This window comes from Hyaena hyaena, unplaced genomic scaffold (assembly GCF_003009895.1).
Source record: "Hyaena hyaena isolate Hyena2069 unplaced genomic scaffold, ASM300989v1 scaffold_113, whole genome shotgun sequence".
In the NCBI taxonomy this organism is placed as follows: Eukaryota; Metazoa; Chordata; class Mammalia; order Carnivora; family Hyaenidae; genus Hyaena; species Hyaena hyaena.
In genome coordinates this window covers 3,429,521-3,451,426 of record NW_024080745.1, presented here as the reverse complement: position 1 = coordinate 3,451,426, position 21,906 = coordinate 3,429,521, and the positions used below count along the sequence as shown (strand labels likewise).

Below are 21,906 nucleotides of genomic sequence, written 5' to 3'. Positions count from 1 at the left end.
AATAAAAACAACCGAAAGGAAACAAAAATGAATACTTTATTAGTGCTGATTTTCTGTGTGTATTTTGCATAATCATTTCTGGGCATATTGATCTTCTGAATTCCTACTTTGCATTTCTGCCATAGGAACATTATTGTGTCCACAACGATTTCTTTATCAGGCTGAACATTCTGAAAACAAAAATGGTAAAGTATATTGGTAAAATAATAAGATACCCATATAGCTATATGGCATTTAGCATTTAATGTGTGCCAGGGACCATTCTAAGAGCTTTATATACCTACTGCAATGGACTGAATGTTTGTGCCTATCCAAAATACCTATGCTGAAATCCGAATTCCCAATGTGATGGGAGGTGGGGCCATGAGGAGGTAATCAGGCATGAATGTAAAAGCCCTCAAGAGTGAGAATACAACCCTCAAGAAAGGGACACCAAAGTCTGTTGCTCTCCTTCTGCCAAGCGAAGATACAGCACAAAGACTGCCATCTATGAACCCGGAAGCGGACCCTCACCAGCCACCAAATCTGTTGGTGCCTTGATCTTGGATTTCTAAGTCTCCAGAACTGTGAGAAGTAAATGTTCCAGGTTTAAGCCACCTTGTCTATGGTATTTTTGTTATGGCAGCCCCAAAAGACTAAGACATATACCAATTCATATCCTCATGACAACTCTATGAAGTGATCGATATTATTATCATCCCTACTTTCCAGATGAGCAAACTGAGCACAAGATTAAGTAGTTTTTCCCAAGATGAAATGAATAGAAAGTAGCAGAGCCTGGATTCAAACCCAAGCAGTCTAGCTCCAGAGTCCACACTCTTTTTTTTTTTTTTTTAATGTTTATTTATTTTTGAGAGAGATAGAGAGACACAGCGTGAGTGGAGAAAGAGCAGAGAGAGAGGGAGACACAGAATCCCAAGCAGGCTCCAGGCTCTGAACTATCAGCACAGAGCCAGAGATGGGGCTCAAACTCACAAACTGAGAGATCATGACCTGAGCCAAAGTCAGTCACTTAACTGACTGAGCCATCCAGGCACCCCAGAGTCCACCCTCTTAATGAATGCTCTAGACTATTTCCGCCACTCTAAAAATAAATGTTCCAAACATGTTAGGCACATTATGTAAGCCAATTAATTCCAGCCAAACTAGAAAGTTTTACATACTACTTTCTTTTTAAATTTTCTGAATTAAAACAATAAAGAATGGGGAGTGGGATGAACTAGTAACAGGAAAAGGAGTGGGGAGCTGGGAAAGGATATAAACAAGGAGGAAAGAGAGACATGAAAGAAAAACAACAGAACATCACACTGGGTATCAACAGATGACCTACACTGAGTATACCTCCTCTCAAATCAGTTATTTGGCTCCTTTCAAAAGAAAAATGTAATTCATTATATCTGAACTAGAAAGATAATGAGTTCATAATTAAGATACACCAAATCATGAACTTCTTTGGGGCAGTGCTAAAACTTAATTTGTGTATGTAGTACCTTGTACGGGAACATAACAGAGATCAATAAATGTCTATTGAATTGAATAAACTAAGACATACGTGATTTTCTTTAAAAGCCGGTAGTAAATATTCCTTGCCCTTGTCAGCCTTGATTAGAATTTTTTGGCTTAGTCCAAAAAATAGATAATCCAGTTAAGAAACGGGCAGAAAACATGAACCAGACATTTTTCCAAAGAAGACATACAAATGGCTAATAGACACATGAAAAGATGCTCGATATCACTCCTCATCAGGGAAACACAAATCAAAAGTATGATGAGATACCACCTCACACCTGTCAGAATGGCTAAAATTAACAACACGGGAAACAACAGACATTTGCAAAGATGCAACGAAATGGGAACCTTCCTACACTGTTGGTAGGAATGCACACTGGTACAGACACTCCAGAAAAAGTATGGAGGCTTCTCAAAAAGTTAAAAATATAAATACCCAGCAATTGCACTACTAAGTATTTACCCAAAGGAAACAAAAATGCTGCTATAGGGGTGCCTGAGTGGGTCAGTCAATTAAGCGTCAGACTTGGCTTAGGTCACGATCTCATGGTTCATGAGTTCGAGCCCCATATCAGGCTCCATGCTGACAGCACAGAGCCTGCTTGGGATTCTCTCTCTCCTTCTTTCTCTGCCTCTCTCTTTCTCTCAAAATAAATAAGTAAACTTAAAAAAAAAAGATTGGTACAGTAAAACCTTGGACTGAGAGTAACTTGTTCTGTGAGTGTTCTGCAAGACGAGCAAACATATCTAATAAATTTAAACTCGACAAAAGAGCGATGTCTTCTACTACGAGTAGAAAGTGAATGCGAACATCATATTGAAGAACCAAACCAGAGCCATGACAGGCTTCAGAAGACCCCATGAATTAGAAGGCCCAAGTTTCTGGGGCGTGACTCAGCAGGCTTGGGCATCCGCCCTTCCCCCTGTCCGAACCAATCACTGGAGGCTGGGGGGTGGGGGGGGAGGTACCAGATGTTCCAGCCACTATTCTGGCCCACTTTGCTTTAAACTTACCAATCCCTCTGCGCCCTATCAATCACTGCTGCCACCTTGTCCTATCACTTTGTAGTTCCTGCCCATCACCCTTTCCCGCCCTAGAGGTAATAAAAACCCTACACCTCCTTTGTTCAGGGCTCTCAGCACGGATCCACTGCGCTGGTGAGGTCGGGGAGCCCGAGCTTAAGCCCGAATAAACGCCCTTTGTTTTTGCATACAAGACTAGGATTCCTTGGTGGTCTTGGAATATTGGGGAGACCGTGATCTGGGCATAGCAACATGATCACAACTGAGCCAATGGTGCTAGAAATTCACTTTGATATACAAGTTCTTTGGATTACAATCATGTTTCCAGAATGAATTATGCTCACAAACCAAGGTTTTGCTGTATCTTTCTTTCAAAAATTAAATGTCTGTCACAGGTATTTAATATACCCAGAAGCAATAGGAAACAGTGGAACTTCTCAAGTCCCTCTGTGTAGTTTCACTTACCTCAACAAAAGTTAATACAGTGCTCTCGCATTGTGGTTTTCAAACTTTTTTATAACAGTAAAATCAAATTTTCTAATGAAATTCCATCTCAACACTGCACAAAAAACTAATAAAATAGGTAGGACGTTACCACCCAATGCTGAGTTCCTGAGGAACTTCAGAAAAACACTGGGGATCTCTGGAATTCAGTCTTAATACCAGTATTCCTATAGTTTTACTTAAGCATACATACCCACAAATTGTCATTCTAAATACTGGCCATTGTATGCAAAGTGACTCCAAATAACCAGGGCTTGTATTCAAGGGCTAGATAGCTGTATTTCATTAAGAATGTTAACTCTAAGTAAAACCACTGCCTCATTTCCCTCATTATTAGAAATATAGCAAGCCTAGCAATTTCCCAAAAAGGTACAAAAGGACTTACTATCAAAAGAGACTTAAAATCACAAGTCACGGGCACTTGTGTGGCTCAGTTGGTTAAGTGTCCAACTCTTGATCTTGGCTCAGGTCATGACCTCTTGGTTCACAAGTTTGTGCCACGCAAGTTTGAGCACTGACAGCATGAAGCCTGCTTGGGATTCTCTCCCTCCCACCCCCACCTGCTCTTTCCCTGTGTGCACATACTCTGTCTCACAAAATAAATAAACAAACATTTTTTTTTTAATCACAAGTCAGGCTTTAACTCAATCTCTTATTTAATGATTAAACAACATAGAGTTTTGCCAAGGTACAATTCCTGTGATATTTTAAATCCAGCTTTAAATTAGGTATAATGGCCTCCTTCAACACTATTACAAACTATCCCAAAAAGCAATTTCACCTGGGGAGAGGCACAGACGCAGGAGTACAATGTTGCGGCCAAATGGAAAATGTCTTCTGAATATCCATAAATCTTATTAGTATCTAATTCATAAAGTGGAGAAAAATGAAACAAAAAATCAATTAAAAATTTTCAAATAGAAAAGGCAGAGAAACTCAGAAATTCTACAAAATGACATCAATGGTATCTGGGCAAATATCATGTCAACAAGACTCTTTAAATGCTTCTTTATGAAAACTAACCTAAGTGGGCTCTAATGCAATTAAAACAGACTATTATAATTAATCTGCAATCTGTATGCCAACTACATCCAAAATAGAATTGAAAAGTTTTACAATATTAAAACACATGTAAAATATGGCAGTGGAAATAAAAATAACAGAATTATCTATTCAGAAACCACTAAAAAATATATATATCATTACTTGGTACAAATTATTTACTGCGATTGAACAACCATGAAACATAAAACCTAAAAAACAGATTAAATCATTCTCATTGGTCTAAAAATAGAGGCTGCAGATTTTCAGTTCTATACACAATTAACTATTGGAATGAAAAACTCCCCCTACTGACAAAAGATAGTCAACCACCAAATCTTCCCTTGCCAAAGGGAACTGATGGCTTTTGACTTATTGCCCTGCTTGCTCTCTCATTTGCCAACAAAGTAGCAGCAAAGTAGAGCCTCATTCACCTACTCAAAATCATCACAAAGAATAAAACCCAGCATCCCTAGAAGGTGTAAGAGCCTGCAAGGCTCGGGCACCCGGCTATTCCTCTGATCTCATTTCCTACCACATCTCAAATTCCACCAGCACCACCAGTGCACTCCAGCCATACATGCGCCCTTGCCATTCCTTCAACAACTGACACACCCTAGCTTCAGGGCCTTTGCACCTTCTGTTTCCTCTGCTTTGAACATTCTTTCTCTCACTTCACTTATAGAAAGCGTATCTTATCAGATACAATTTTAATTTTTTGAAAAAGCAAACAAATACTCACCGTGAAAAATGATTTTTTTAACATATGTTTGAGCTGACTGTCCTTTGTAGTTTTCCATGGGAAAGACCAAACCTTTGTTTCTCTTTACATTGATTAAAGGTTCTATTGCAATAAGAAGAATTAAATCCTTTGTTGCTTTCTTTGACTGTGGATCATCCTGCCTCTAAGAGAATCATATCCCACAAGTTAATTAATAATTCAACTCCATCTTAATAAAATAAAAACAATTTATTGGTTTTGTCTATATCACCTGGAGAAAATCAATAAGCTGCCCAGCTGAAGATTCAAATAAACTCCATTCCTCATAAGTAAAAGCTAATTTTATAAATTTCAAAGCAGCATCTGTAGAAATAACATTTTTTCCTTTTATAACAAGTTGCAGAAGAGATGTTTGTGGAAAATTGAGCATTCCATTTGCACCAGTATTTGACACTAGAAAGGGGAAGAGAGAGGTTTGAGTGTCATTCATGCAAAGAAACATCTTCTAAATATTAACTATCAGACTGCCAGACACTAGGGAAACAATGGGAAAGAAGAAAACACAATCACTGCCTTTACAGAGCTTATACTCTAGTGTGGAAACAAGAAATCTTAGCAGGGAAATAAATATAGGATGCGATGGGGACAAATAAGAAAAGCATCGAGCATGGGTTCGGGTCAGGAGAGTAATGGTCAAGACAGTCACCAAGAGGAAGGAACGTGGAATCTCAAACACAGAGAATTAGCAAGAGTTTTAACTAGTCAAATAGGAAGCTACATACTACAAACTGAAAGCTTAGGAAAGAGATCTACAATAGGGATACAGCATTAGAGTCATCTTGATATATCCATAGTGAACAACAGAATCAGCCATGGGCAATGTACAGCTTCCTAGGGCAGAATTAGGAACACCAACATGTAAGAGAAGGGCAGAGGGAAAAAAGGCTGCAAAGAAATGTTTAGAAAGGAGTGTCACACAGTAACAAACACTACAAAGAGTAAAGTAAGAAAGTACTGAGAATTGATCCTTGGATTGAACAAAAAGGAAGTTGTCCATGACATTCTCAGTAGATGGCTGAGGACAGAGGGCAGAAGGCTGTATAAGTAGGAAGGAAAGAATTGAGAACAGTAGAAATAGACCACTCCTGACTACAACAAGAGGAAAAAATATAGGGAGGAAGCTGAAAGAGGACATGGGAAAAAAGAACAGTTTGGAAAGATTAGGCTAAAAGGCTTCAAAAAGGTGCCTGGGGGGTTATTAGTTGAGTGCCTGACCCTTGGTCTTGGATCAGGTCGTGATCTCATGCTTCATGAGTTTGAGCCCCGCATCAGCCTCCGCACTAACAGTGCAGAACCTGCTTGGGATTCTCTCTCTCCCTCTCCCTCTACCCCTCCTTTGCTCGTTCTAACTCTCTCTCTCTTTCAAAATAAATAAACACTTTAAATAAATAAATAAATAAGTAACTTCAAAGGGAAGAGAAGGACTATCCCTTCCACTTTAACTAGAAGACTGTGGAAAGGATAGGTAGGGTAATAGTAAATTTTCAAGTTTGGGTGAAGGAACTCTCATCTGATATCTTGCATTTTCCTCAGGAAGAGGACACAAACCCAAACTGTGGACACTTCCTGCCCTCAAATGGGAATGCAGAGGCAGGTGCACACACATGCAGACACACTAAACTCACTTGAAAGTACACATGTTAAGGTCTAGGCTTTCACCTCTCCTACCAGGTAGACATTGTGGACAAGTCAGTTAACTGTTCCAAGGCAACAGAAGGTAAGCTCATGAAAAAATAAAGTTAAAAGCACGAACACCTTGAAATAAAGACCACAAATGAAAACATCCTTTACGAGAAGAAACAGATAAAAGGAAAAGAAGTGAACACTTAAACTTAATAAGTATCCTCTCAAGGAAATGAGATTACTTTAGAAACATGAAGTGAGAATAAACTACTGTGAAAAAGAATCAAACAGAAACTAAGTATAAACTGTTTCATTCAATAGGTGAATGAAACAGAATGGCAAGAAACAAAGATCAAATGAGTGACCTGGAAAGTCAAGTTGAAGAACCTTCCCAGAAGGCAATAGAAAGGAGTAAATAGATTAAAATAATAAAATGAAAATAATAATAATAATAATAATAATAATAATAATAAAATGAATAAGATATGGAGAGTGAATGTGATAATACCGGTCTCTTAGGACCATCAGAGAATTTTTCAAAAGTAAACATAAGAGGAAGGAACAAAGAAATAACATGAAAAAATGAAAGAAAGATCTAAGACCTCAAAGTACTTGCTGTATTACAAAACCCACCCCTAGACCTAGTATAGCAAAATGCAAGAACATCACAGGAGAGAGGTCATTATAAAAGCTAAATCTATAAAACAACAAGATCTAAACTGAGAGACTTCTCAACACCATATGGAAAACTATGGAGAAATGTCTTTAAAATTCTAAAAGAAACCAACTTCTAAGCAAAATATTATATTCAGCTAAATTATTTCAAAGTTCTTAGGGTTTGTATTCGAGCAAAAAGAAATGAATATAGAAAGAAGTAGTGAAAAATGGGAAGGATGAGGAAAAAAGTTTAGTAGTATATTTATTGTCTTAAAAAGCATGGGGTTCCTGGGTGGCTCAGTCAGCTAAGTATCCAAGTCTTGATTTTTATCTCAGGTCATGATCTCATCATTCGCGAGTTCAAGCCCAGAGTCAGGCCCTGCACTGACAGGGTAGAGCCTGCTTGGGATTCTTCCCCTCTCTCTCTGCCCCTCCCCTTTCATGCACGCGTACGTGCACATGCTCTCTCTCTCTCTCAAAAGAAATAAATAAACATTTTTTTTTAAAAAGGATAATATTCACCTCCATACAAGGTTTATTCCAAAAACATAGGGTGGTTAAAAATTAGATAGGCAAACAATGTAATTTACTGCATTAACAGAAATAAAATAGAAATCCATTCAATCAACTCAATAAGTCCAGAAAAGGCTTCTGATGAAATTAAACAACTATTCAGGATTAAAATCAAACAAACAAAACTCGGTAAACCAAGACTGAAAGACCTCAAAGTACCTGCTACATTACAGAAACACTTCCTTAATCTGAAAAAAGGCATCTAAACAATCCTTTGGCAAACATCAAAATAATGGTAAAATGTTGAAAGCTTTCCATGTGAGATTGTAAATGAGACAAGGATATCTGCTATGGCCATTTCCAATTCATGTTTTATTGGATCCTATCCAGTGCAATAAGTCAAGAAATGCAAGAAAAAATAAAAGACTAAGAATTGGAAAGAATATAATTGTCATTATCCACAGATAAAATGATTATACACTCAAACAAATCCAAAAGAAAATCTAATAAATTATTTAAGTTATCAGTTGAGTTTAGCAATATTGCTGAATTTAAGATTAATAAAAACCAGATATCAGTTTCTTAAATGTGGAATACCGCACTAAAATTTTTGGTTTTCAAGTTCTACCATAAAATGTCATTTTAACAAATTATTTACTTATTAAAAGTTCTTTTCCTGCTATAAACAGTTCTGAGACAACATCGCGAACTTCTACTTCATCTGTAACAATAGGTCCAGTTTGTAATGTGCGCCTGTTTGAATCAGAAAGAGCTTCTAAGACAGCCAGAAACCGGGATGCGGTGCTATCGAACATCTCATCCAACAACCGCTCTGTGACAGTACGTGGCCATGGCAACTGGAATAAAAAACAAACAAACAAAATACATACTCACCTTCTTTAAGGTCTACAATCCTTAATTTTACAAGCTAAGAAAAGTAAGGCATGCTTCATTCATTAGTGCTAAAAGTGCTAAAAGAGAGAGTGGACAGATTATGAATGAGACAGCTGCTTTTATGGTTTTCATTTTTGAGGTGTCTCTCCAGATTCCATTAAAGTTTATGTCATGCTGCCATTACATCAAAGACTTTGCTATTTATGTTTGTGTTTCTAAGGCAGTGTTAAAAGGCTGTTTATTACTGTCTTTTTATTAGGGCAATATCAATCTCTATATGCTTTCTGCCACCTTAATTACAGCCTTTAGGAACTGATACTCAAAGTTTGGTTGCCTAGAAATCTCTCAGGAGTGCTTTTTAGATTCACAGACCAAATCTCCAGATTTAGTGGGTCTAGGTGGAACACTTTTCATCAGCACTGCAGGAAAGTCTTACACCCAAATTTGAAAGAATATTTTACAATATAAATAACAGGTCTGTGTCAGTTAAATAAAGAAGAGTTGACCAGCTATATACTAATAAGCTAATGACTGACTGAGCCCTGTATGAATTCCCAGCCACTCTTCTTTGTATCATCCCAGAATGATTTCCACTCCTGCCAATGGCTTGCGTCTATACTTTATTCCTCCAACAACTGACTTATTCTTTGTATTTAGATTACCAGTAAATAAGAGAGGTAGCTCTACCCAGCTTTTCTAGAATCCATGTCCAGTTGGAAGATACCCATCATATTCCCCATGATTCCCCATGATTCCCCTGCTTCTCTCCTCTATGGGGGCAAAGTCAGAAAGACAGAAAAACATAAACAGGGTTAAAACTGCTTTGGACTGTTTTTCCCCAGACCAACTTCTCTACCCATTAGCTTTTATGCCTGTTCAATCCATAGGACAACTGATACGTTAAAAATCTCAGTAAAACTTGCACTTCATGCCCTTGCCTCTCTTTATTTACAAACAGAGGTAAGGGATTCCTCTAAGATTTTTGTTGTAGGTTAAAACAGAGCTTTTAAGGGGCGCCTGGGTGGCTCAGTCGGTTGAGCGTCCAACTTCGGCTCAGGTCATGATCTCATAGTTCGTGGGTTCGAGCCCCATGTCGGGCTCTGTGGTGACTTCCAGCTCAGAGCCTGGAGCCTGTTTCAGATTCTGTATCTCCCTCTCTCTCTGACCTTCCCCGCTCATGCTGTCCAGAAATAAATAAAACATTTTTTAAAAATGTTTAAGAACAGAGCTTTTAAAAATGATACTTAAAAGCATAATAAACTTTCTAATAATTAGAAGTATTCAAAATGAAATTATAAAACTCAAAGATTACAGTTAAATTGTTTTTTTAGAAATATCATAGAAAAACTAGCAAAAAGTGAAATAGGTTATTCATCAGAGCTATAGATGAATACCAGTAAAAGACTTTAAAATATAAATATTTAAAAGATCTATAACAAAGATTTAAGGCAATAAAAAACAGCAGGTTGCCAAGCATGACAAGCAAGATATTAATGTCCATAAAAACAATGAAATCATTCAATTGTATTTTAAAAATTAAAATCTCTAGTAGATAAATGATCAAAAACTGTGGAAGATAATTCACAGAAAAAGGAAATAAAAGGAGTAAACACAAATATAAGGGAAAATTGGATCAAAGAAATAGTTAAAATGATAACCCATTTTATAAAAACAGAATTATTTTAAAAATTAAGAATAATATCAAAATGATAACAGCTTGTGGTGAAATTGGTACATGTAGGTTGTACCTTGCATACATATTTCAGAAATCAATTTGGGAACATATATCAAAAGAAGTAAAGATGCTTGTATCCTTTGATTCAAATCCTACACCTTGAATTTTGTCCACAGGAAATAAAAGAAAAAATAGCATACTTGAAGATGTTTACTACTTCAATATTGACACTAACAAAGAACTGGAAAGAACTAAAATTTTAAATAGTAATAAAAATATTTGACAAATTATGGTCCAAATACTGCATTGAGTATATTATACCATCTTTAAAAACATCAGAGTGGATGAGAAACTAAATGGTAAGATCCAGACTGTCTGTTCCACTTCTAAATACTATGATTTCTATGACATCTACTCCATGAGATGTATTATGTTAATTCTCCAACATAACACACTTAACCCAGTCAAGCCAAATTTCTCTGTCCCCCAACAAACTTTGTTTGCTCCTGCTTTCAAGCTATGATCATGCTCTGGTCCTTAACTTAGAATGGTTTCTCCTCTTCTCCCTGTCCAGTCAAATCCTGCTCTTTATTCCAAGGCCATTCAAAAAGACAGACCTGTGACATTGCTTTTCTATATTCTACCATCCTTGTAATCACGGTAGGCATTTTATACATTCTGTTAAATGAATGAGTGAAAAAAATAACTAATAGTAGTAGTTAATATTCCTGAGGACCTATTACATGCCAGAAACATTCTAAGGGTTTTACATGTAATTCATTTAATCTCTATCATTATTTCCTTCGTAATACTTGTCACAAGCTATAATTACTATACTTATTTATTGTGTAATTTCTCCGTAAGAATGTATCTTCTACCTACCTTGTTCATACAGCAGGTGCTTTAAAAATATTTATTGAATGAATTATTGAACAATCACTAGAAGTATGGATTAGTGGTCCTTTAAAGGAATCCTTTAAAGTCAAAATGATTGGGGTGCTGGGTGGCTCAGTCAGTTGAGCATCCGACTCTTGATTTTGGCTTTGGTCATGATCCCAGGGTTGTGGGATCAAGCCCCATTCAGTGTGGAGCCCACTTAAAGTTCTCTCTCTCTCTCTCTCTCCCTCTGCCCCTCTCCCCCATACACTCTCTCTCTCTAAAAGAAAACAAAGCAAAACAAAACAAAAAAACAAAAATGATTAACTATGAGTTCACAATGGACTTAAAATTCAGAAATGTTTTGTAAAACAGATTTAAAGCATATTGAAAATTACTTTCTTTTATAAGCACATAATAAAACTATTTCATATATATAAAGCAGAATATTCTGCAAAATATGTCAAGGTACTACACTGATGACTTTATAAAAAGGGTATGTTGACTATTCCCTATGGAAACTGGCAACTAAACATTATATTTTTTCTAAAAAGGTATACCACCAGACCTTTCCATAAAATAATCATCTTAAAGAAAACCAGAAATAGATGTTTTTAATGTAATGTTATCTAGAATTTTAAACATCTTTCTTTGAAAATATATTTAATTTTTATACCAGGATGATTATAAAGCATAATATTATGCTAATTAATGACAACCTTATAACTTGAATACTTAAATTTGGTTTGCTCAGAGAAAAAAAAATGTTACTACTCAGAAAAAAAGCTATCCCCTGCTCCCTTACAGATGCTATATAGCATTACTACTCAACAATACCAGATGCAGGCAGTTCCACAGCTCAACCAAGGAATTATCTATAATTTGGCAAGTCATCACCTCCACAAATTATACACCATTGGTTGGTAAAGGATATGATTTTAAAAGGATGTACGAAACGTACTTCTGGGCTCAGTAGTCAACATATCATAGTCACACTAAATAACAACAGAAAGCTACCATGCCCAAATAGTATTTGTATGTAGATATTATGATTTAAGAGAAAAAAAATAATTGTTTCTAAATGTTATAAGAAGAAATGAGTTAAGAGAGTAGTAGTTACTGGAGCAGTGAAAAAGCACTGAACTAGAGCCCTGGAATCTTCTCCAGTGCTGCCAGCAGCTGCCTTTGTGACCTTGAGGCCATAATTTAAATACTCTGGGATTTATTTTCCCATATGTAATAGGAAAGGACTGAACCAGATGATTTCTTAAATTCCTCTCAGGTTCTGAGGGTCTACTACTCTCCCGTCAGAAACTGCTCATCTCCCTTACTTTCATTTTTCAGTCCCCACAAAGAAGTTCACAGAAGAATTTACAGCCATCTAGAACAATCAGGGAAAGCTTAAAAAAAAAAAAAAAAAAAAAGAACTGGGCCTTAAGAGATAGTGAGATTCAGAAAAGCAAGGGCAAGACAGTGGGAGAAGGAAACGGCCAAAGGGAGAAAGGGCAGAGGGCCCCAAAAGGGAGAACTATGTCCCAGTCTCCATCCCCTACAGCCCTAATGCTGCTGGTCAAACACGTCTGTGACCAGGAGAACCATGTGATGAGTTTGGACATGTGAGAAGAGACTGCTGTCCCTTCAATGCTGGGCATTATTGCCCACACAAGATTCTCCAGAGCTTTCTCACATCTCCCATGGCAGAATGACCAGCAATTTTCAAAATGAGGGTTTCTCCTCAATTTGGCCCTGAGTGGCAATCATGAGCACAGCCCTCTGATAACTATAACTATGATGCCAGTGGTAAGTAAACAGTTGTTTTAAGCCACTGAGATATGGGGGTTGTTTTTGGCTGTGGTATAATCTAGCTCCTAAACAGTCCCAAAGGTGCCTCCACCTTCTCTCCAACCTCAAAACCCCCTAAGCCAACACCAAGCAGTCAAAGACAAAGGCCGCTGTGGCACCACTCAAAGTGTGTGCATTTGAACCTTTCCCAGGCTCTTCTGCATCATGCCCTTTAAAGTTGCAAAAGTGGGATTGTGTAGAGGTACAAAAGCTTTAAGAAAGAGGTGAAGTGAGGCCATGCCCACAGTGGGAAGGCATTCTGCTATTTGCCACTGGTACAGGGAACAGGAGGCACAATTTAATACTGAGTGACCAGACCTAAAACGTAGAGGTGTAACACAAATACACTGCAAAAAGAGTCTGAACTAGAGAAGACATTCTTAGACTTACAGTTTGAGCTTCCCTTAGGTTCACTCTTATCTTTGGCCTAAAAAAACTTTTGTTTTTCCTTCTAGATTCAAATACTCCTCTTTTGAAGATCATCACTGCCATCTGTCTCAAAAAGAAAAATTATATATGAGGTAACAATGGGATGCACTTTCCAACCACTAATATTATGTACTTAATCAACTGTATAGTGCAGCCAATTTCTTTTATTTCATGAAATTTTTTATACCTTTATGGTGGCCTCTCTATAATATCTTCTGGATTCTTCCTGTGATTGTGAGGAACTCATTAATTCTAGTTGCCTTAATTCATCAATTTTAGCTAAAGCACGCCGAGCAAAGGCCTATATGCGATTAAAAAAATTAATTCATAGTAAGTGAGAGTATAGTGATTAAAAATGCATCAAGACAATATGTTTTATTCTACCAGACATTTGATTTAATTGGTGAATTAAACTCTAAGTTGATGCTAACTCCTTACAACACTATAACTATCTCATTAATCATTTCTTACAAGCATCCTCATATTCTGCAGGTCTAAAGTTAATAAACTGTCAGAAATGCTAACTTTATGAATCAAGAAAATCAAAAAAAGTAAGGAAAGCCAAATTCTATAGCTTCATATAGATTATCATTCTTCTGGCATTGCACACACACACACACACACACACACACACACACACACACACGCCCCTCCTCAGTGCTCTACTCAAAATCTTAACCTTCTTACTAAGGCATGCTGTCTTATGTATTCAACTATTCACTGTCCACTAAATTGCGAGGCCCTCCTAGGATCTTATTTATTTTTGTATCTCTCGTACCCAGTATGCAGGATGGATTTATTAATATCTGAGGGAAAAAAGGAAGAAAGGAAGGAAGGTAGGAAGAAAGGAAAGAGGCTTGCTCATTTAATCAGATCACCATTATTATAATTCTCTAGAGAAAATAACAAAATAAGTCAATTTATGTAATTTATGAAATATTTTAGCTATAATTTATAATTTTTCATGAAGATGCTTCCAGATATAATAGCATATATGAACAGTTAAATTTTCTAATAAGGAAGAATTCCAGTAGGAACCAAATAATCAAAATTATGTATATGTTCATTCCCTGACAATTTTAATGGTTACAGAAATATGCCACTACAAGTACACTATATCTATCTGTACATGTATGGTGAGTAGTTTCTAGAATGCATCCTGGGCTAGAAAATGTCTCCCACAAGGGCGGTATTAGGCTATTCAGGATGGGCCACTACCATCCAACCCTTCAGAATTAGTTCAGGCAGGAAAAACTAAATGTAAAGGAGCCATTAACTGGCCAGATGACTGTGAACAAGATACAAAAAAAAAAAACATTTGTACAGCTGCAAAGGCTCTGTCCTGTGCAGACTTCCAGCCAAGAGGTTAAGCGAAGGCTCAAATCCTCTGCACTCACCAGACGGTGTGCACCGGTGCAGGGACGTGCTGGCCCACAGGAAGGGGTGCCTACTTCTAAGTCTCACCAAGCCCTCGTCCACTGACAAGCCAGGTACCATGTACTGTAGAAAAGGGTACTTTTCGTTAACACAGAGGTACCATATAGGCTAACAGAAACCCCTAACAGTTAAGTTACATTTCAAGTATTCATGCTAAAAGATATACAGGAAAAGAAGAAAAAGAGTATATGAAACAAACGGCAGCTAGAAGCAGAGAAAAGCAAGACAAATGAACTACGTAGGGGGTATAGAATGCAAAACTAAATACGGAAGGAAAGTGACTTGTATACAAGAATCTAACGAGGAAGGAAAGATAATCAGAAACCTTATTCAAAAAGGGGCAAAGGAGGTGGGAGTGAACAGAGAGTAAAGGAGAGGGCAGAATGTAGAGCAAGAGATCAACAGAACGGAGAAGCCAAGCACATTTCTGCAGGTACACCCTGGGACTTCTGTCTTTGCTCCACTGCAGTTCTTCAGGTTTGGTCAGACTGTTTGTGTTTGTGTCGCTGGGCATCTGAAGAAGAAAATGCTGAATGACTTAAATGGAAGTTTAAATACTAGAATCCTGAGAATGACAAGTGGCCTACCTCTCCATGAACACTGGCTTGGCAGTCATAATAGCACTGGCAGACAGCAGTGTAAAGAGTAGCCCTCCATGTCAGGTACCTGACAGATAGCAGTGGGACCGAGAACTCCATACACATACTGGCCCACAGGAGGTATTCTAAGGCCTGAGGAGGAAAGAGCACACTTGAGTATATTTTCATTTTAAGCTAATAAAGATGATTTTTATCTAAGATAATCAAATTATAAGTTGTGAGCACAGGTTGCTGACTACTTAAACCAAAAATACCAATAATGATGAGTCAAGAAAACACAAGCCTTTAAAAAGTAAACAAACTTAAAGAACTCAAAATCTCAAGTAAGTTATTTTAGAATATCTTCCTCCTTAGCTACTAAAGTTCTATGAACTCAGCTTGTTTTTATCAATATTTATCAATTGCCAACAGCAGTCTAAGAGCTAATTCTAACAATGCAATTGCTATTAGCTGGCCTGGAATTTTTTCTGAAAATCAGCTAGCATAGCAGGTAGGGGAAGCAAAAGGTTGACTCTCCAGTGCCTGTGATACTTAGTAGAAATGGTCCAATATTGGAGTCAAATGGACTTGAGCTTCTGTCCTAATTTTATCACCTAGTATCTGTCATTTTACCTCTTCAGACTTCATTTTTTTCATCTGTAAAATAGGCATTTTAGCACATGGTAGCAGTGCTGTTATGGTGAAGGAGACAATGCACAAGACATTCTAGGATGGTATTTGGCACTGTAAGCACCCCACAAATGGTGCCTATTACCAGCGTAATTATTCCCAAGGTACAACTTAAAACAAAATGGTGAGGAAAGGTCATCATTGTCATTGGCCTATTGTAGGAATACATGTTTCCCCTCAACCATTGATAGTTATTTTTATTCTTTATGTCCCTTTTCGGACATATTCCTCCCACAAATTCTACACCAGGAAACACTACTTGACTATATGTATCCTGCAGTTAAAATATTTCAATCTTGGGGCACCTGGGTGGTTCAGTCACTTAAGCATCTGGCTTCGGCTCAGGTCATGATCCCGTGGTTCGTGGGTTCGAGCCCCACGTTGGGCTCTGTGCTGACAGCTAGCTCAGAGCCTGGAGCCTGTCTTCGGACTCTATGACTTACTCTCTCTCTGGCCCTCCCCTGCTCACGCTGTCTCTCTCTCTCTCTCTCTCTCAAAAATAAATTTTAAAAAATATATATATAGATATTTCAATCTTTTTCTTTCTTCAAAAATATTCCAAAAGCTCAAAAGTTCATTTGATTATATCGCCTTTTGTTTGACTGAATATAAAAAGAAATTCCATCTATGTTCCACATGTAAATGTAAAAATCACCACTGAGATGAAAATAAGAATCTGAGCCAAATATCTCAGAATATAAAATTCTAAATTCTATCCATGGAAATACTGGCCTTGACCAAGCAAGTCCTCACATATCTCCCTAAGCTATCAGGATACTTCCTCACTTGTCTCCCTGTGAGGAGACAACCCTTGTTCTTCTCATACCCCCTTCTTTGTATATCCTCCTTATCTCCACCAAAATTATCTTTCTTTCTTTTTTTTTTAAGTTGTACTTATTTAAGTAATTTCTACACCCAATATGGGACTCGAACCCATGACCCCAAGATCAAGAGTCACATGTTCTTCCAACTGAGCCAGCCAGGTGGCCCCAAAATTATCTTTCTAAAATGCAAACTGGGCTGTGTCATTGTGCTTAGAATACTCCCATGGCTCCCTATTGCCTATACAGTGAAGTACAAGCCCTATCTAGGACACACACACACCCTTCATTACCTAGTCCCTGCCTTCTCTTCCCTCCATTTCTCTTGATCCTACATCATATACTTAAAGCTAATCCAAAATGCTTTCCGTTCCACAAAACATCTTAGTGGCCCAAATACACATGTCTTTGCTCACCCTGTTTCCTCCTTCACCCACCCCATATGACTGACCTGAAACACTACCTCCATGACTAGCAGTGTTACCTTGAACAATTTACTTAAACTCCATGTGCCAAAGTTCTTCATCTGCAAGACAGGCATAATGACTATCTTATAGGATTGTTTGAGGATTAAATGAGGTAATGGATGCTAAATACTCAGAACACAACATACACACAGTAAGTGTCAGCCTTGGTGACAACAGTGAAATAGAAAGTGGAGCAGGAGAAGGTGGAGGAACAAGATTAGGAGGGAAAGCAAAGAGTTGTTGAAGACTCTCCTAAAGTCCCTAGAGAGAAATGACTATTGCCTCATTTCCATCTATACTGTAACTGCATTATGGGTGTGTGTCTATATGTATATATAATTTTGCAAATGTTTATGTACATATATATCTATTTTACATTTAATTGTATTAATATGCTTACATGTGTGTGACTCCAAAGCTAGACAGTAATCTCTTTAAAAATAGAACAGCACCGTTATTATATATCACCAGCACCTAGAAGAATACCAGATATTCCCAAGTGCTATTAGATGAATTCAATGGACAACCTTAAAGTCAGCAGAACCAACAACAGGAGACTAACAAGTATTCAAGATTCTCAAGAAAATAATGATAACAAATGTGGAAAATGGAATAAAGTCCTTCTTCTAGCAACAAATTCAGCCTTCAATAATTGAAGAAGTAATTAAGGAAAAATACATCTATAATAGTCAAACCCGTCTTGAAAAGGCATATCATCAGAACGATCAGGAGCTTCATATGAATAAAGCAAATCCACCAGACTGACGTAGTATTTAATAGTAAAAATAGATAAAACACCGGTAACATTCAGACCCTATTACCACCTCTGGAGCCTTCAAAGACAGTACATACAACACATGTGTAAGCAGCTCAGCTTTCTCATCTAAGAGAAAGAAATCTGAAAGGCCAGAATTCTCCACTGCCTACTGAGTTCTGATTCAGAGGAAAAGAAGGTGCTGGACATAGACCAGAGTCTGACACAATATTGTAATATTCTTTGCTATCCACTAAGCTCATCCCACTGGAATGTAAATTCACTTAGGAAAGGGACTTCATTGGTCTTGTTCACCACCATATCCCCATCTCCTAAAACTATCTGGCATGTAATAGTAAATATTACATAATAATTTGCTGACTGACTGTCATTAAAAAGTTTCAGTTATGGGGCGCCTGGGTGGCTTAGTCGGTTAAGCGTCCGACTTTCGCTTAGGTCATGATCTTGCAGTTCGTGGGTTCGAGCCCCACGTCGGGCTCTGTGCTGACTGCCAGCTCAGAGCCTGGAGTCTGTTTCAGAGTCTGTGACTCCCTCTCTCTCTGACCCTCCCCTGCTCACACTGTCTCTCTCTCTCTCTCCTAGAAATAAATAAAAAACATTAAAAAAATTTTTTTAAAAAAAGTTTCAGTTAATGGTGCCAAATGTGGAACTACGTCAAGTAATCACAGAATCAGAGGATTGAAACCCAGTCTAACTTCATCCCCGCCAACATCACTGCCACCACCACCTGATGTTCTATACCTTCACCTCTAGTAACAAGGAACAGGCCATATGGTATCAGAAGACAATTCTAAATATGGAAAGTGCTTCCTTAATGAAATGAAACCCATCTTGATATAACTCCAGGGCATTGGTCCTAGGTACGTCTTCTGGAATAGCACAAAACCACCCCAAACTCACTTCCAAGTTACAGCCTTCCAAGAACTGGGAAACACCTATGCATCCTGTCCTCTCCCCTAGCTCTGTCTCCAGGATAAACATTCCTGGGTGCTTTTATATATCCCATAACTGCATTTCCCTTCTCCATCATGGTTAGTCTCCTGTGGCTTTGCTCCAGGTTGCCAGTGTCCTTTACAGCAATGACTTCTCCACAGTTAAATGAAACTTTCAGTCCCTGGTTCTGGACACTACATCTCTACTAAGTGGGTCTGGGGCTGCTTTATTGCTGTTTTTGTTGCTGCTGTTGTTGTTTGCTAACTTTGTGAACTGATGTGGAATTAACACTCATCAAAACTGGACTTTTCTCACGTCTGTAGCACAAAAATCCCATTGTGGACTTTTGCATTTGGACTGTTGCAATTTGGGGATTATGGGATTATTTAAATTCACATGTCTTTTCAAAACCCTCTTGAGATTCCTGATATTAGAAATTTTACATTCCAAAATAAAAATAGCTTCAGTCACTAATTGCTCACGTTATATTTGGATTCATATTCAGACTTAGAGGAAAAGATCCCAATCACATATTTTAGTGTCCCAAGGGAACTTGAAAGTAAACTAATCTAACTCCAAGAGGCTAAACTGCTTATAAGTAACAGAGCTGAGACTAGAATTCAGGTCTTTGGACTCGCAAGTATGGCAGTGTTCCTTACACCATATGGGGCAGCCTTGGCAAAGGGGGGTTCTGAAAACCCATTGTTCCACTGGGGGTTCTGGAAAACTGTCATTCAGTTTTAAAAACACAAATTTTGATTTGTAGCTTTTTTTCTTGCTCTCAAAAGCTAGGAAGAACTATTTCTATTAATTTAAAAAAAAAACTTGATTTCAGTAGAACTGTTCTCTTCATAAGGGAAAAATAATTGTGAAAAACCCAGTGAGAAGAGCCTCACAAGAGGATGGTTCAGATGTGGAGTAGGAAATACAGAGACACAATTAATCAGCTCAGCCACGGGATGGCACTGCAGCATCATTTATATCAGCTCGGATCACTGGACAAAAACAACACCTAGAGGCATTTCACAGTTTGGATTTAAGGTTTATGTAATGGCACGTGGAATAATTTGACAATGATTGTTCAAGCCACAAATTTTACTAAACTATTTCAATCTTATAATAAAATGAAACAAATCAACTGTTTTAAGAATGAACAGATTCTACTGTGGTCTTTAATGTTTGTTGAATACTGTACTACAATTTTAAATGCCTCAGAAGAAACTATAGATGATAACATAAGTGAAAGTGGAGTTGTCATATGTCTTTAGGGAAAGACATCTTCAGGAATACAGTCATGTCAAAAACTAGTAACCCTCCTACATGGCTTCTCCATTTGAGTAGGTGAACCAAAATACGATGGGTCCTAACATGCTTAAATTTAGTCAACAGGCAATCAATATTCTAATGGTATTGAGAAGCAGTATAGTGTAGTATTGGCCTTAGCTACACCTCTAACTACATGTGAGACATTGAGCCTCAGCTTCCTCATCTTTAAGATGAAGATAATAATAGCGTCTTTCTCACAATAGTGGTGTGAGGATTGAATTAGATAATATGTGAAGAAAGTGTTTAGAAGCATATCTGATAAACAGTAGGCATTCATTCAATAAGACAATACTGAGCATTATATACTCCCTTCACATAGACTTAACACACAGTAGAGATTCACTAATAGTAACAAATGGTAGCCATAATGCCTAGATCCTACAGGAATAGTTTAGATTGCTCTAGGGTGACACCAGGAAAAGCCTGAGGATCCCTTGTCTGTTTCTCTTTCTGTTGTATGCTATAACAGCCTTGAATTCTAAAATTTCTGCAGACTTGAGATCCCTCATACCCAGAAACACTCAGATGTGGCTGGGCCTCCAAGGGCTTGTTCCCTTTAAATGGATCCTCAGTTCATTTATAGCCTCAGCTCAGGAACCAACCCACCAGCTGAACGCTTGGGAATTTCTAGATGAAAATTATTAATTTCCTTGAAACTTATTATAGTGAACACACTGAAAGAATTTCATTCCAATCTTCGAGTGCCAACTGTACAACTACCCACCGCCACAAACTCCTTGCACCTCTCACTCGCCCCCACTCCTATCCCTGGGGACCAAGACCGGGACCATAAAACTGTCTTCCTTCAGCCCTCATTTTGTCAGACAGAAGCTCGAGTTCAATAATGGGGAGAGGAGATGTCTTACATTGGATTTGAATCAGAAATTATTTTAAGATGACTATGACATTAAACTAAAATTCTCTCTGCATTAACAAGCACAAACACTAACGGTTAAATTTTGGCACAGATATCTATGCCCTTCAAGGCTTTGGCAGACGAATGCTGTAGCAGACCAAACTATGATGGTTCTGTGAAGCAGTATTTGTTGCTACAGCAAGTGCAACAGGAGTATGCAAATTCTCTTTAGGAAATCATCTGGAACTGAATGCAGAATTGTTGGAATAGTGTGTAGGCCACATTTACATTATTCATGAGACAGTCTCCCTTCATTTTAATTTACATTCAAAATGCTGGCACAGAGCTTGTTCAAGTCACTGTCAGTAATAGAGCTTTTAAACTTGAGGAACAAAACAGAGAGAACACATAATTAATGTTATGCACTGAACAGGCAAGTATCTTTGCTTCCATTTGTATTTTTTAAGCATTGTCAAATTATAAGATACTTGGGTTATATTTTGAAGAAATAAGGGGAAAAAAAAAGCATCTGACCTGAGTGTTAGAATATTCAGCATAAGGTTTACATGCAGTAAAGAAAACTAAAGTAGTAATGTTTCAGACACCAAAACAATGCAAGCGTAGTCTGAACGAAGCATATTCTTCCTTCTTGGCCT

At 37.7% G+C, this 21,906-nt stretch overlaps 1 protein-coding gene across 1 annotated transcript in view; it reads right to left on the bottom strand.

The window, feature by feature from the left end:
- CFAP54 (cilia and flagella associated protein 54) overlaps nt 1–21,906 on the bottom strand; it is a 287,452-nt gene that overhangs the window by 244,217 nt on the left and 21,329 nt on the right. The window contains exons 6-13 of the mRNA XM_039236623.1: nt 15,392–15,535; nt 13,555–13,668; nt 13,329–13,430; nt 8,310–8,508; nt 5,070–5,251; nt 4,820–4,982; nt 3,818–3,900; nt 36–170 (exon numbers count right to left, since the gene is read on the bottom strand). Of these exons, the coding sequence (XP_039092554.1) occupies nt 36–170; nt 3,818–3,900; nt 4,820–4,982; nt 5,070–5,251; nt 8,310–8,508; nt 13,329–13,430; nt 13,555–13,668; nt 15,392–15,535 (1,122 nt within the window). The remainder of the gene's footprint in view (nt 1–35; nt 171–3,817; nt 3,901–4,819; nt 4,983–5,069; nt 5,252–8,309; nt 8,509–13,328; nt 13,431–13,554; nt 13,669–15,391; nt 15,536–21,906) is intronic.